The sequence below is a fragment of the Lissotriton helveticus genome, chromosome 8, assembly GCF_964261635.1.
Source record: "Lissotriton helveticus chromosome 8, aLisHel1.1, whole genome shotgun sequence".
NCBI classification, from domain to species: domain Eukaryota; kingdom Metazoa; phylum Chordata; class Amphibia; order Caudata; family Salamandridae; genus Lissotriton; species Lissotriton helveticus.
The window spans coordinates 1,349,177,936-1,349,194,632 of record NC_136069.1 but is presented as its reverse complement, the minus strand read 5'-3'; the positions used below and the strand labels follow the sequence as shown (position 1 = coordinate 1,349,194,632).

General features: G+C 43.7%; 1 protein-coding gene across 2 annotated transcripts in view; it reads right to left on the bottom strand.

Moving 5' to 3' along the window:
- The window catches only part of CHD1L (chromodomain helicase DNA binding protein 1 like), a 296,369-nt gene that overhangs the window by 77,816 nt on the left and 201,856 nt on the right, over positions 1-16,697 (bottom strand). For both annotated transcript variants that reach the window (XM_078658336.1, XM_078658337.1), the window contains exon 19: positions 16,155-16,253. In XM_078658336.1, the coding sequence (XP_078514462.1) occupies positions 16,155-16,253 (99 nt within the window). The remainder of the gene's footprint in view (positions 1-16,154; positions 16,254-16,697) is intronic.

Here is a 16,697-nt window from a genome sequence, read left to right as displayed (position 1 = left end):
AACACCTTATCTGGTTAAAACTCTATCTAGCCACAACTTCATTACCTTAGAATATTCCCGAGGCGTCGGATTGGATCCGGAAGATTATGGAGCAGTATCCCTGAATGTCGGTAGGTGCCGTCATTCGCAACGGAAGTGATGTGCGCAGTACCTGTATAGGAGCCACTCCGGCACGCTGACGTCCGTTACTTTCGTGCATTTCCATGCCAGGATTGCGGAGGGACAATGAAAAATGACCACTAGTGTGACAAGCGAAGGTCCTGAGAAGGCGGTCCCTTACACCGCAAGCGATTTGCATAGTGGGGAGGATGGGAGGGCTAGTCAAAAATCAGTGGCTAGATAGTCTCTACCAAATAAGGCGTAACAAGGTAAGTACTTTGTTCATATGAAAGAGACTTCTAGCCACAGATATCTTACCTTAGACTAGATACCAAAGCAATACAACCTCAGAGGTGGGTCTGCAAAACAAATCAGAAAGTCCTGCAGGACAATATGAGCGTAGTGCCCATCATGACAGACCTGACTCTCCAGGCAGTAGTGCTCTGTGAACGTGTGCAGGACCTGCCACGTTGCTGCTTGACAGATGTCCAGGACTGGGACACCACACACTAATGCAGTGGTTGCAACCTTGGCTCTGGTGGAGTGAGCCCGCAAGCCCCTCGAATGTTGATTGTTGGCCAATGCGTAGCAGATCTTAATGCATAGAATGATCCATCTTGAGATAGTCCACTTCTGCACAGCCTTCCCTTTATTAGCTCCTACATAGCCCACGAAGAGTTGATCGCCCACCCGGAACTCTTTTGTGCGGTCAACAAGAAATGACAATGCTCTTTTTAGGTCTAGAGGGTGAAGTTTCTCCTCTTTGGCGGTATGAGGCGGAGCAAAAAAAGTAGGTAGGGTCATGCCCTGGCTTACATAGAAGGGGGATATAACCTTCGGAAGGAAGAAGACGTGTCCAGAGAACCAGTTTTCTGGTTATAAGGTGGTATAAGGAAGGCGCACAGAGAGTGTCTGCAATTGGTTGACTTCCTGGCTTATGTTATGGCCACTAAAAAGGCAATTTTGATGGACAATAGCCTAAGAGGGAAATTGTGCAGGAGCTCAAATGGTACACACATGAGAAAGAAGTGGACATGGTTGAGGTCGCACTGAGGCATGATGAGTGATGTGCGGGGAAATATATGCTGCAGGCCTTTAAGGAACCTAGCCACAACAGGTGACCTAAACAGATAAGTTTGGTCCAGCAACCACAAAATGTCAAAATGGCAGAGAGATAACCTTTAGCTGTTCTCAGAGCAGAGCACTGCTGGGCCATAGATAAAGCAAACAAAAGAACCTTGGATAAAGGTGTAGAAAGGGTGTCAATGATGTGGGGAGCACACCATGACACAAACGTACCCCAATGGTAGGCATATATTGACTTTGGCTGCCAGAATATCATAGACTTTCGCTGCTCAATCTCCATGCAGGAAGGTGGAGGGTGTGCATGTTCGGGTGCAGGACCCTCATCTGTTCCTGAGAAAGAAGATTCTCTTGAAGAGGCAGCCTTATTGGAGGACCGTTTGTCATGCTGAACAGTTCAATATACCAGACACTCCGGTGTCCAATACGGAGCTACAAGAATGACTTGCACCTGGCTGTTACTGATCTTCATGAGAACTCTGGACAGGAGTGGTATTGACACTTTGAAAACTCTAGTGCACAAAATTGCTGACACTGCATGTTCTTGGCAGAAGCAAACATATCTAACCAAGGCACTCCCCACTGCTGAAAGAGACCTTGCACCACCTCCAGATGGAGACGCCATTTGTGAACCGCTAGGCATCTTCGGGTGAGTTTGGCTCCTATGGCATTTAGAGAGCCCGCCAGGTGTTGAACCACCAGACAATCGCCCTGATGTTCCAGCCATATCCAGAGGTGCTGTACCTCTTAAAAGAGGGTTCACAACCCCACCCTCTTGTTGCAGTACCACATGGCGGTGGTGTTAGCCGTGAACACCTGCACTCGCCTTCCCTTGATCAAAGAAAGAAAGGTTTTCAATGCCAAGCGAATCACCCGTAGCTCCAACAGGTTGATGTGGAACTTAGACTCCTAAGTCCTCTGATCTCCATTTCTTCCACATGGAATCTGTCACTATAGTCAGATATGGTAGGGAAAGGGACCATGTCGGAGAGACTTCCCCGATGCTGCACCCACTGGGACTTCAGGTTCCACTGTGGAGCCCGTATATGCCAATGGGCATGAGTAACAAGCAGGATGCAGGAGGCCATGAGGCCCAACAACCTCAGAATTAGTCTTGCTGAAATCCAGGATAGAGTCTGAAACTTCCAAATCATAGCCTGATTATCTTGGACTCGCCGCTCGGGAGGATAGACCGTAAACTACAATGTTTCTATAACGGTGCAGATGAAAGGAAGCATCTGAGAGGGAGTCAGATGCTACTTCAGCACGTTGATAGTGAACACCAGCAAGTACAGGAGGTTTTCTGTAGTCTGAAGGTAGGTGATGACTGCCTGGGTTTGTTGTGGTAGGATAAAGAATGAAACCCCGTACTACGCAGATGAGCTACAACCACCACCATTTTTCATGAACACCCAAGCGGCGCTGGTAAGGCCGAAAAACTGCAGGTAACGTCTGTGGGCAGGCAGGATAGGGATGTGGAAGTGTACGTCCTGCAAGTCCAGCGTTACTATCCAGTCTCCCAGGTACCGTTCAGATGGGATTTGGGTGAATGTGAGCATTTTGAACTTCTCCTTTTTCAGGAATGGATTGAGAAGGTGCAGGTCTAGAAAAGTCCTGCGTCTTTCTTTAGCACCAGAAAGTAGCAGGAATAACAACCACAACTTACTTCTGATGCAGGGACCCTCTCTATGGCTCCCTTGGCAAAGAGAACCTGGACTTCCTGATGGAGTAAGGACAGATAATCCTCCATTAGTCAATCGTAAGTGGGTGGCATGGGTGGCGGGGTAGTTGCAAAGGGGAGGGAGAAGTCATTTTGAACGATCTTTAGGACCCAGCTGTCTGATGTCACTGACTGCTAGTGGGGCAGGTGATGGCACATCCCGCCTCCCACTGTGTGCCCATGATGGTAGGAGGTCAAACTAAAGAGGCTTGGAAGCAGCAGCTGCTGGGGGGGTCTGACCCACCTGCTGGCTACCTATCCCATGTGGTTAGCATGACCCGTGTCCTTGGCAACGAAAGCTGGGAAGCCTTTTGACAATGGTGGCTGGGAGAGTACAGACACGGTTGGAGGTCTCTTCTGTGATCACGACAAGGGCGGAAAGCAGACTGGGGGTGAAGATGGGCCATACACAAGCCCAAGGACATGGCCATAGCTTTGCTCCAGCGCTGCGTTCACCTTCTCTCCTAAAAGGTGAGAACCATCAAAGGGCATGGTCACGAGGGAAGCCTGGACATAGACTGAAAAGCCAGTGATTCTCAGCCAGGCATAGTGCTGCAAGGCCACCGATGATGAAATCACTCTGCCCAGCAAGTCAGCTGTGTCAAGCATACACCTTATGGTGAACTTAGCTGCATCTCGCCCATCACCAATAGCCTGGATGAGTATTCTACGTGTCTCCTATAAGACCATAGCCAACCGAGTCCCATATGGTACGAGAGTAACAGCCCAATAGGCAGGCAGTGTTCACCGACCAGTGCTAGGCTGGTGGAAGAGAACATTCTCCTACCAAAGGTATCCAGCCTCATGTATTTCCTATCTGGTGGAGTGGCAGGGAACTCACCAGGATTGATTATGGATGTGGAGGCTTGGACCACCGAGCTCTTCGGAGTGGGGTGCATGGTAAGGAAACTGGGGTTCCCAGGAGTGAGGCAATGGTGGCATGCAATCGTCCTATGCACAGGAGCCCCTGTGCAGGGTTTGGACCAGGCCCCGAGTAGGACGTCTGTAAGTGCTTCATTGAAAGAGAGTAGTGGTTCAGAAGAGGTGACTCCCGGCTGAAGCACCATCGTCAAGACGTTCGTCTTGACTGCCACCGTGGACAACTGAACCCACCTCAGCCGCTCTACGCACCACCACTGCGAAAGAGGCTCACTTCTCCGTAGCATGGTAGGAGGAGAGACCAGACCAGTGTCAGAAGAGATGTCTAATGCACTTGCCTGTGCCTGTTCCTTGCATCAGTTGTCCTGTTCCTCATCAGGGGGCTAGTAATCATAAGGGTCTATAGACCCCTCCCATCTGTCTCTTTCTCCAGGTCTGTCACGCAAATAAGGCACCAGCTCCACTCCGGGAAGCTTGTGTCAGGTCGGCGCCAGAGTTGGTGTCGGATTACATCCATCTGGCTCCGTGTCGGAGATGAGAATAACTATGGGGATGGCGCCGCCAGCACCAACATTAGGTGAGCTCCGAGCGTAAACGGTTCAGGTTCCACCGACTGGAGGGGCCTAGAGTGCCGACGCTCCTGTGTCTCATCAGAAGACTTTAACGGATGCGGCTAAGTTGAAGACCTCTTTGACTTCTTAAATATTTTATGTTTGTGGGACTTTCCCAACTTCTCGATGATATGGAGTACAATGACTACCATCGGTAGGGGCTCTGTAAACGGTCCCGGGACCTTCCACGCGATCTGGTCGTCGAGTGTTACGGAGTCAACCAATATCGGGCAGCAAAGAGCTTGAGGTAGCGCTCCCGCAGCACATTCCGATGCATGGTATGGCAATACTCAGAGGCCTTGGAGTTGTGGTCCCGCTGCACGTACCACAAACACACCAAGTGGGCGTTTGTCACCAATATTTGCCTGTGACAGGTCCCACATGGTTTGAAACCAGCTGTTTTTTTGGATGACATACCTCACAACCAGAGAAAATGTCTCAAAGAAGATCAACAAAACATTGAAAAAGGCCAGTCAAAAAGTGACTGAGAGGTAGTTCAAACCAGATCAGTGCTCTCTGGCGCTAAAAGAACTGACATCAGCATGCCAGGGTGGCATCTAAATAGGTAACACGCATGTCACTTCCGGTGCGGATGACACAGATGTGGAACCGCACAACACCATCTGCCAGTAAGCAGGGGTACTGCTTGAAAATCTTCCGGATCCAGTTTGACGCCTGGGGAGTATTCATAGTTAAGGAATCTGCGGCTATAAGTCTCTATCAAATAATCAATTTGCATGATCTTAGGCCAAATAAAAAAAAAATCTCAGTATCTGTAATGTTTCATGACTTCTGCATTCATCCCAAATCTGCTCACTATTTCGCCATAGATTGAGTGAAGCATCCACTGCTTAGGCTTTGATTTAACATGTATTAAGGGGATCAATAAGAATGTGCCTCTCAGACTGCATGAAAAGAATATAGTTTCAGAATTGTGCATGGCCTTCCCTCACTAGTGAGGTGACCCAGTTAGGCTGGCTGATCCTTCCTGAATCACCATTCTTGCCTGAATGAACTTAACGGAATTTAAATTGAGAAGTCACATCTACTAAAAGTCTATTTGAAGAAACACTCAAGAACGAGGTACTTGAGATCTGCGTTTAGTGATATTGAGGACTATAAGCCCAGTCAATCCCTAAAGATATAGATCCACTGTGCACCTCTTTATCTATGCTTACTCTGCTGCATCAACATGGAAAGTTGCAACCTCTAAGGATCTGCGGAGCCAATTGGTGCCTCCAGCTAACACAATTCTAACCTGTGTTTCTATTTCTTACAACAATCATCCATTAAACCATTAAGTACTGTGTCCAAAGACAAGATAAGAGCACCTCTCTGGTCAATCATGCACAACATACAAAAATTGGCTCAAAATAAGACAACATTCTCCTAATGACACACTTTGCACGATATATCACACTACCTGTGTGACTAAGTGCTTCAACAGCATGTACAAATGCTACAAGACAATGGAATGCACCCAGACACAGACTGCTTTTCTTACTGCATCTCCCTTCTTGTCTGCCTAACCCGACATGACATCAATATGGCAGACACAATAAGTGCCAGAGGCCTGCTGCATTACCAGTCATATGAGGTTACCTCCGGCAACTTTTCACATTGTATCTAAAAGCCATCAACCTCCCAAAATAGGCTGGCCTGGTGAAGTCACAGGATGGATTTATGTGCCATAAATCACATTTCTTTAGTCAGACTCACATGGCATCCTCGTCTGGGCGTTGGAGGAATGGGCCAAAATAGATAAGAGACAGTCTCTTGACTGGTCCTGGGAAAACTTAGGATTAGAATGACTGCTATTCATTTGCCTCTGCGCTTTTGCATTGCCAACAGAAATACTTCCACTCAAAGAGCTGCTTACAGAAGGTAAAAATTCAGAACTCTTACTGATATTCCTCCATGACAAAACATTTTCAAATGTAGCAGAAGTATTGATATTGCTCCTTCACCAAAACTCTTCTGAATGCTACCCCTTAATAACTTTGAATCAGATTTGTGACACTAATCTTTTCCCTCCCTAGCTCCTAACGCTCAAACATGTCATTTGAACACATGCACTTAACTTTCCATCCCAACTATACACACTTAGCACACTCAAACATACACACTGTACGAAAATGCCTCTTTTTGCATGATCACCCCCATTTGTTTTACTGATGTTGCCAGTTTTTTTACTCTGTTCATTAGGACTATGCTAACCAGGCCCAAGTGCATGTGATCTTGCCCCTAACATGTCAAAATTGGCTTCACTGTTAATTGGCACGTTTAACCTTAGTATATGGTACAAAGTGTACCCAGACCCTGTAAGTTAAATGTCATTGGTGGACTGTATCACCCATAGTGCCGCCCACTACATTGAAGCTACAAACATAACTGCAAGCCTACCACAGTAGCCTGTTTGTGCAGTTCTAAAACTGCAAATTCGACCAGTCAAACTAACCCCTTTTGACAGGCCTAAACCCTCTTGTATCATGGTAGTCACAGCTAAGTAGCCCTTAATGTCCATAAGCCAGGGTTCATGGTATTTAAAAGTAGGGCATGTAAATGTTTAATATTATACATGTGCTTACAGGGACAAAGCCCTAAAAGCTATTTTCACTGTACCAGAGTTAGCTGATCGGTACTAAAGAACTGGGATACAATAATAAAGGTAATTAAATTATCACTGCCTAAGAAACACCTACAAAGTTCATTCTTGGACTTTAAAAAATATTTTGAACAAGCTCAATTCACCGGTAAAGTTGGATTTGTAATACATCTTTTGGAAAAGGTACTTTTAGAAAGTTAACTTTTCTATGCATAAAGCCTCTAATAGCTCATTTTCATGAGCATCCAACTTTCACCCAGGAGCTGAATAGGCTGCTTGATGAGGTGTGAACTTGCTCCCAGAGCCGAGACAAAGGCCTTGGGTGTTGGGCGGTGTTCTATTTCTCCGACAGGATGACCACCAGGTTGTGCCCAGGAACTTAATTAACTTCAAAGAGGCCTACCTTTTCACAGAAAAATTAAAGCTGAAACATGGTCAGGGCCTTCTTATGTCCACCGAGTCAGGCAGGCACCTATCCCAGTGAGGGAGGGGCTGCTCCCAGAACTGATTTGAACTGAGCACAGAGGAGGAGTTTCTCATTTCCATGGAAAATTTCTGCTATCTTGGTTTTAGGAAGAGAAGGGCACTGCAGGACTGTTTGCAGCAGAGCACATAGGAACTGCTGGAAAAGTGGGTAGGGTTATCCTTGGGAACTTTTCCCTATCGGTTAGACCAGTAGTCATCTCCACCCACAGGCTAGTGCCAGGCATACATGTGGCACCCTCTTCTGAATACAATTGGACCTCTGGCAGACAGAAAAAGGACTGCACCTGCTGTTGAGATCTGTGTGGGACCTCGTCCGACTGCTATCCGACCTTGTGGAGCACCTCTCGGTCACATCCTGCTGCTTGCCCTGCCATGCATTCTTTATTTCTATTTAAGAGGATAAGTCAGAACATAAAACTTCTGACCGGAACAAACCTGGTTTCTGTATCCATCCCATGCACCCCCGCAGTAAGCCTTACATTGCATCTAGGTACCAGTCAATCGCAATCAGATAATTGCTGATGGAGTTTAACACTTTAGGCACTATTTTTATTTGAAAATTAAAAAAAATCATATCTCCCATCCACTTACTGGATTTTCTTTTGTTTTGATGCCACTTTGTTCAGTTAAATATCCTCTATTTTCATAAACTAGAGCAGAGCTTTTATTGTGTTGTATTTTTGACGTTTTAACAGTTTTAGTACGTATAAACGTTTTACACATTTTTTGAAGTTAAAACTTTCTGCTCTGTGTCATAGCTACTAGGGGTTGAGCACAGGTTTAAATTAGTGACATTTTTGCTGCACCTAACAGGAATAGTGACATTGTCGCTTGTGGTGGACTACCATCAACCCCTATTAATAATTTGCACAACCTCCTCCCCACAGGAACTCACCCTAAAGTCTTCCACCCAACATTCTCAATCATGCTCCTCAATGTTCATTCTGCACAAAAAATAATACTGACATTTTAGACCTCTTTATCCACAACAACTTAGGCATTCAATTCATACCAGTTATTTGGTTCACTACACCTCCTCCAGTATATTGTTCAAAATCATCCAACGAATCATTTGGCATGCCGCACGCCTCTACAAATGCTCATCCTCAGCAATTATCTTCCACAAAATATGAGCCAACTGGTGATTTTTGGGCTCAATGTTCTGCGAAGGGGATCAATAATGGTAAAGAGCCTGAGGACCAAGAGTAACTGAGTGCACAAAAAGGTGACTATACCCTGTTCTTATGGACAAGCTTTTTCTGACTCTCCACTTCTGGACAGATTCTACAGCATGTGACAATGGGAAAGGAAGAAGGAACAGATGACACTGGGGTGCTTATGTTTAATCAAACAGGTTGCAGAGAACAACCTGTTCCAACCCTGCATTGTTCCGGGAAGAGGCCTTGTGAACTTATGGCAAGCAGAATGAGTTTGGGCTGGCCCACATAGTCACATGCATATTTATCTCACAGCTACATGCCAGAAGAATGCCACTTTAGTCCTGGTGGTGTCCCTGGACACTGAAGGTGTTTTAGCTCAATGCAAAGTGTTGATATGGGTTATAATTGATGTTGCCCATCTGGTAATGGTTGTCTTAGCAACTGGTCAGCTGACATCATTAGGTTTCCTCTGCGCTGGGCCCACTAGAACTTTAAATTCTACTGCAGATCCCATAAATGCCATCTGATGTAGTAAAGAAGGAGGATGCAGAAGGTTAAAAGGGTAAAAAGCCTCAGAGCTACTCTCACCAAGACCCAATATAAAGGCTGAAATAAAAGGATCATAGCCCAATTGTTCTGTATTCATTGCAATGGAGGGAAGGCCATGAACTGTTCCATACCCAGGACAGCCCCAATGAAAGGAAACGTATGCAAAGGAGTCAGATGCAAATTTAGCTAATTGATTGTGAACCACAATGATGTTGGGTGGCGAGTCTGTCTTCAACAGCCAGGTCATCGAGGTAGAGGGCCCTGACTTCCTAAGATGGGCGGCAACCACCACCATCACTTTCATAAACACCCAAAGGACACTGGTGAGGCTGAAAGGGAGCACAGAAAACTGAAAATGCTCCTGGCTTACCTTGAACCGCATGTAACATCTGCGGGACTCCAGGACGGAAAGAAAAAATACGTATCCTGCAGTTTCAAGGACACCATCCAGTTGCTCAGGTTCTGGGCAGACATGATTTGGGCCACAGGGAGCATTTCAGTCAAAGGCCCCCTCCTTCTGCAGCACAAAGAAATATAGAGAGCAGCAACCCTCCATGATTTCAGAGTATGAAACAATCTCAATAGATCCTTTGGTAAGTAAAACTGGCACCTCTTGAACAGAATGAACAGGTATTCTGGTGAAACCTGTTCAGGTGGTTGCTGGAGCAGAAAGCAGTATGGCATACCCATGCTGAATAATTTGAAGGGCTCATCTGTTGGATGTGATGGATTGCCATCCTGGTAGAAAATGCTGAATCCTGGCTTGCGTAGCGTGGTTGTGTGCTATTAATGGCAAGCTAGAGCAGCTTAGTGTCTGTTGACGCTGGGAAACTGGGAGAACAGATGACCTTATGGGCCTTTATGTGATCTGCCAGATCTACTTCCGAGGCCTCTAAAGTACTGGGGTACTTGCATCAGTGGCTGGGGAGACTGAAGTTACCTATTTGCCAGCCGCTTTGAGTAGCCTCGGAATTTCCTAAACTGCTAAGGAAAATATTTGTCAGTGGTCCAAAGACCCAGGAGCATACTGTGGCTATACTTTCTTTGAAATGTCCCAAGGCAGAATCTGTTTTTTGTGCCGAAAAGCCATGAGCCATAGTAAGGCATATCCATGAGAAAGGCCTGTACATCACACAATCAGTTGTATCAAGGCCAGCACAAATCAGATATTTGGCCTCATCTTGATCATCCTGTCAAGTTTGAGGTAGTGAGGCTCTAAGTTCTTCCAGGAACGCCAGCAAGAGCTCACTGATCGTGTTCCAGAGGGCATGTGTATATCAGCACAGTAAGCAGATTGCATTGACCGATCTCAACACAATGCTAGCCAAAGATAAGTAAAATAATCAATGTTATAATAATAATAATAATAATATTAATAATAATAATAATCAAAGTAAAAATAATCAATGTTCCCTCAACAGGCAAAAGCGCGGAGATACCCCTTCGGGGGTCTATTCAGGCGCTATACCAGAACATAAATAAATAAATAAATAAATAAAGAGAACATTAATTTTTCAAACGCCTCAATCCTCTTAGACTCCCTACCTAGGGGAATCCTGTGAAGTGAATTAAGGTTCACCTTGCTGGTTGGAGCACCAGTGTGCACGATATTGCTTTGAAGAGGTGCTCATTAAACTGTCCATAATGGCCTCATTGAAAGGGAGCAAGTGCTCACAATTTGTTGGACCAAGATGCAAGATTTCCTTAATGATATTTCTCTTAACTTCAACAGAAGGCAGTAGTAGATCCAAGACCTCAGTTATTAGTTGGATTAATACTGCAAAATACTCCCTCCCTTCCAATGGATGTCAAATGGCGAATTGAACTCTGAATCAGTGAAGTATCAAGTTCACTGGACTGTTGTAAGTCAATGTAAAAATTGCCATCATCATAATGAGGAGTAAACCTTTCCCATACCAATCATCATTATTTCTGGGTGGTTGCAAGCTTTTCTCAGAATCAGAGCCAATAAGATAATGGAGCATCTGATGGCGTGTCTGCCCTAATAGAGGGATAAGATCTGAGTCAGGCTGTTTAGCAACCAGTTACGATTTAGTAATTTTGTAGTGTGGCATCGGTCGTGAACGGGCTGATTTAGGTTAGGAGTCAGACATCAAAAGTGGTGGTGTCAGCACCAGCGTTGATGAGGGAGGGACCTGCATACTTCGTGGAGCCAGTGTAGAAGTCTGTACCAGAGCCGATACAGAGCCTGCAATAGGTACGAGGAGGTAATAGGGCACAGAGGATGGATCCACCAGTGCTAACTCTGCTGAAAGCCCCTGCAGTACCTTGGGACCTGAAGGTACGCCAATGGGAACCAGAGGATGACCAAATCTTTGGCAGCATGGCCTCCATGAAAGCATCAATTTGCTAAGGTTTCACCGTTGCCAGAGAAATTCGATGTACATTGGGATCAACTGTGAAATCGGCTCTGCAACTGGATCTGAAAGTAGACCAACTTACATTGTTACATCCTTACACCTTCCCTTTGGATAAAGAGTAGCAGTAAAGGGTCAAGTCCCACTTTGCTTTCTTGTGCTTTGTTTGGACTTTGGTTTTGACTTATCGGAGGACGTAGAATGTGAAGTTGACTATTACAGGCGTAACCTCAGTCGCAGGAGCCCGCCCCACCCTCAATTTTGAAGCGATAGTGAGACTTACAAGAAGGCTGGAACTTTTTGTGTTTGGTAACATAACATACAGCTTAATTTTTCTTGTATCTCCTTTGGGTGCATGAAGGCACACATGACGCAAGTTATGAGTCATGACCCGAGCTCAAACATCAGAGGCACAGCTCATGAGGGTCAGTGACCAACATGTTTTCTACAGTCGCAGTATGGTTAGAAACCTGTAGTCTTAAGAGGGGTCATCATTCCCTAGCACATTCGATTCTATTCTGTTTTAGGAGTGGTTGGAAAGCCGATTAAATTGGGAGTGGATCCACGTTGGAAGGCACAGACAGAAGGAACTGATCTCAGCATACACGGGTGGGCCTTGAATGAGGCTCTGCTCCATCATTTCTGGAGCAGTTTGGAGAGAACGTGGAGCTGCACTGAACATGCATGGGAGCACTGCTGGTGAAAGATTTCCATATTCATTCTGGCATGAGCGCATGGCAGCATACTAAGATTTTAGTCTCCCTTCTTTCACTATGGGTCAGTGAAGTCACCTGAGCATGCAATTTGTTTCAATACGAATTCAAGTTCTGTTAATATCATCAATAAATGCTTTTTTAACATCTGGTTTAGAGCCAGCTTTAGCTGCCCCGTCAGTGTCATGTAATCAAATATAATTCATAAACAAAAAATACTTCATAGACAGAAAGGCTATGGGTAAGTCCTTCATCACTCTTTGATCTGTTCAACTGCCATCCACATTTTGAATCTGCCCACAACAGCATACAACATGGGGCAATGGGTCAGCCCAGTTCAGCTATTGACTCTCTAGCTCTATGAGTGACAGTACTTTGCCTGATCATGAGTGAACATTCGGCAAAATAGAAGCCCACTCCAGTGGCAGGTTGGTAGGCCAACACTTTACTTTCCGAAAGCTTTTTTTTTCTTTCCGTCCTTAATCCTTTTTTACTTTTTAGTCATCCCTGTGTGTTTCATCTGTCTTGAAGTTACAGTAGTTCAAAGCCAATAGTAACGTTCCTTTGTAACAATTAGAATCGTAATTTCTTGTGATGTGCATTCAAATTAAAAAGTGTTTTTATACAGTACACCTGCCTGCTAAGAAACACTGGTAGAGTTTTAATAACATTAAATTCGATTGTTAAAGTTTTTAAAATGTAGTTTTTTTACTGCAAGCATATTGCCGCCATGTTTGGGCAGTGTTGTGTTTTTGCGTAAGCTTGCAATACAAAAAATGTTTCAATAAAACAGTAACCATGGTACCAGCTTGCAAATGCCACATCTAAGGTTCAATCTGAGATCAATGAAGCAACTTCCTATTAGTATATTTTAGAGTTACTGATATTGAAGCACTTACAGGTAGATAAAATCAGAGGTGCAGTTAAGGAACTTTTATGATATATTAATGATCAACAAAAAAACATATCTGCATATTGTCCTTTAGAAAGTGTGCAGTAATTTTATTGAATTTGCTTGACGCCCATGAAGAAAATGCAGTCTGTATACATTATCAGTCAATAAATACTTAAAAAGGGTAGACCTGCATAAAGAAGACACACTAGGGCTGAGAAAGTATCACATTGCCAGTTACTAGGACACAATTTTATCTGACTTACAGTCTAATCAATCACTTGAGTCCAATGATAGCACTGCACTGATACAGTGGTGGGGGCCCTGGACACGTAGCCTGAGATTGTTGGTGGCTACCAATTGTCTTCTCCATCAGGATGCCCCTCATGCACAGACTTTCCGGAGTCATTAGCATGGGGTACGTCACATGCTATTCTTCAGCGATGGCCGATGCGAATATTGGTGGTGGGTAGCCAAGCCGTGTGGTCTTTTAAATTGTTTTGTTAGAACTATTGTTGTTTCATTACTATCAAACTGTATAAATCTGTTTCCACTGGCATATTTGATTCACTCGGCGATCTGCCTCTGTATTAATGACACACCATGTTTATCATGATGGCTTGTTTAGACTCTATGCCATTGTATGTTACAAGGTACTCTGCAATAACTGTTGATGGCATTGTTGTTGTACTATAAAAATGCAAAACTTCAATAAACAGATTTTTTTAAAAAAATCAGTTAAAAAATACTTAGGTAATCAACTCTATTTTTTAAAATACGTTAAGATACAGAATTAAATAATGCATTTAAAATACTGCTCTGAAATGCACCTTGGTGGTACTCATTTACTGATAATGATGCATTTACATGCCAGTCATTTTTCCCCAATCTCTTTCGGTAACCAGAGCAAAAGTTCTCTTTTGGAGACATTTATTTTTTTCTATAACGCTGTTCTTTTCCTTATCCTAAAAGCTCCTCATCCCTCATTTTTAGGTTACGCCTAGACTAGGCTTGCGCTGTCTGGAAGATCTGTTGTATGTACTTTGTGGGCTCTGGAGATAAGCCCCAGGACTTGTCTGCTGCCGCTATTGCTTAGGGACTGTTTTTATGTTCAACTGCCTCTATTTAACTGTCTTGATAGAAAACGACCAGTAAAGGTCAGTAAAATACCAGAATTGTTTTCTGCATATTCAGCTGCCTCTATTTAACTGTCTTGATAGAAAACTACCAGCGGAGGTCAGTAAAATACTAGAATTGCTTTCTGCTAAGGGACTTTCTTTTTTTTCTGGCAACTGCTTCTGTTTAACTTTTTTGATAGAAAACGACCAGCAAAGGTCAGTAAAATAACAGAATTACTTTAGCATTCCCTAGACTCCTGGCCATAGAAACTGGTCTTCCAGAAGCACCCATAGACAACAATATTTTTTATAAATCTTGTATTTTTAGTGCTATGACCTACGAAGGCCCAGATTGTATATTAAAAACAGAGCTTTAGACTATACCATTTCCCGCTGATAGGCAATATTTCTCTCCATGTGTTCCCATACCTGGCGCGTTCCGCAGTTTGGTGCTTATTTTACCTCAATGTTAAAGAACAGTAGATGTTTCAGCACCCAAGCTAATGTATTGCTTAGCTAAATAAATTTAAGGTACCAAATGCAAGACCGATTGCATTGTAAATGCTTGTTATAAACGGGTTCTAAGCTGAACAATTCTCATAAGGAGTGTCCAGGCTGTAAGCAAAACGGCTGAGCTAACTGAGAGACATTTACAGGGAGGTCGCTTTCCATTTTTTGAGAAATGGCAGGTGACTGGCCAGATTTCTATAAGAAACAGCGATTTCCATTATTCAGCAGTCAAATATGTGGAGTGGTTTCCACACTGAACTTGTGTGATTTTATGTACTAAGTACTTCGATATTAAGCAGACAAGGAGAGGAAAAGCAGAGGGTTCTGCATGGAGCGAACACCGAAGATAGAGTAGGTCAAAAATTGTTTGAGATTTAAGGGTATGCAGGAGATTTATTGAGCAGGAAGATCACAAAGGTTTTCTTCTATTCCTTGGAAACAGAGGCTAAAAGGATAGAAGGGCTACAGGGAGCCATAACAGCAAGGGTGATGATCCTGCACAAGACTTATATTTATGGGATAGAAACAGCGGTGCTGACTACCTCCAAAAAGGAGTAAAATTGGTAAGAACCTCAGCTTTCGCTGATGATAAGTGACTGGCTCGGGCAATAGATCTACCTTCAGAGTGATGCATAGGGCATCAAGTATGCAATCAAGTTGCTATTAATTTTCTTAAAGAAGAATTCAGAGACCGAGAAGTAGAGTTCTTAGGAAGGTTGTATAGAGAAGATTTTGCTAAAATGTTTAAGAACTTGCTTAACTGCATTAAAGTCCTCTTCAGAGTTCTTGGCTGAGGCAGTGTTTGAAATAGATATTAATATGTAAGGTTGCTATAATCGTTGTTACCAGATGAGCTCCAGAAGCTTACAGACAGGTTTTGCTGAAGCTTGCTCCACAATGTACCATGCTGCACCAAGGTACTCTTGGTGTACCATAGTGCCGAAAGGTATTATGAGTAAGAAACAAATTTGTGTTTACAGGAAACATACCTACAAAGTATGACACCGAATATGAATACGCGAGTTGAATAGCATCTTTACATCTGCGCTAGTTTCTAATTACACTAGCTCTGACAATCTGTGAAAACAGACAGCTCAGGCAGTGTCCATATCAAGCTAACTAACAAGAATGTGTTCATCTGGGTTTCTTTTAAAAAAAATACATAAACCAGTCATTAAGTCCTGTACCACTGGCTTGATTTCCCAACTGTTTGCATTCATTAGTCGTATTTATCTAGCCTCCCTGAACAGAATTACAAGTGTAACTGAGTTAACAATAACAGAGTAAACGTTATTTAAATCATGAGCGCCAAAAACCTTTAAACCACAGCAGACTTTACTTCAGCATTTACCTTTCATATTTCCCGCCATCTCGTATATTTTTTTGGGTTGATCTGATCGCGATTCCAAGGCTGTAAACAGGCCTCCTCTTCCCCAAGAACCAGAATTGTCTGAAGAAAAGACAGAAGCCAAGGTTTAACATCTTGCACAAAATATTTTGGTATTTTGTACCACTTTGAAGATGTTATATTTAACAGCAGCATAGTATCTCTGATCCCCATTTTCGATACTACTATTGACAATGCTCATGTAATATTAGGATGGCAGGATTACAACTCTGACAATACCTGATAATGTTGATTTGCCTTTTCCATTTCTCTCTCCTTTCCGTCGGGGAAGCACAGCTACCAAAGAGAACTTAATTTCTCCTGTTAGCATTCAAAATGTGGAGCTGATACATTGCCATAATTTGCCATAATGAATATCAACAATTTAAAAACAAATACCACAGTAATGTATTTGTATCACTTATATTGTATTAGCATTTTGTCAAGCAAACATGAGAGCAGTGTATTTTGGGTGCTCCTAAATCTACAATTAACCCCACCAATGGT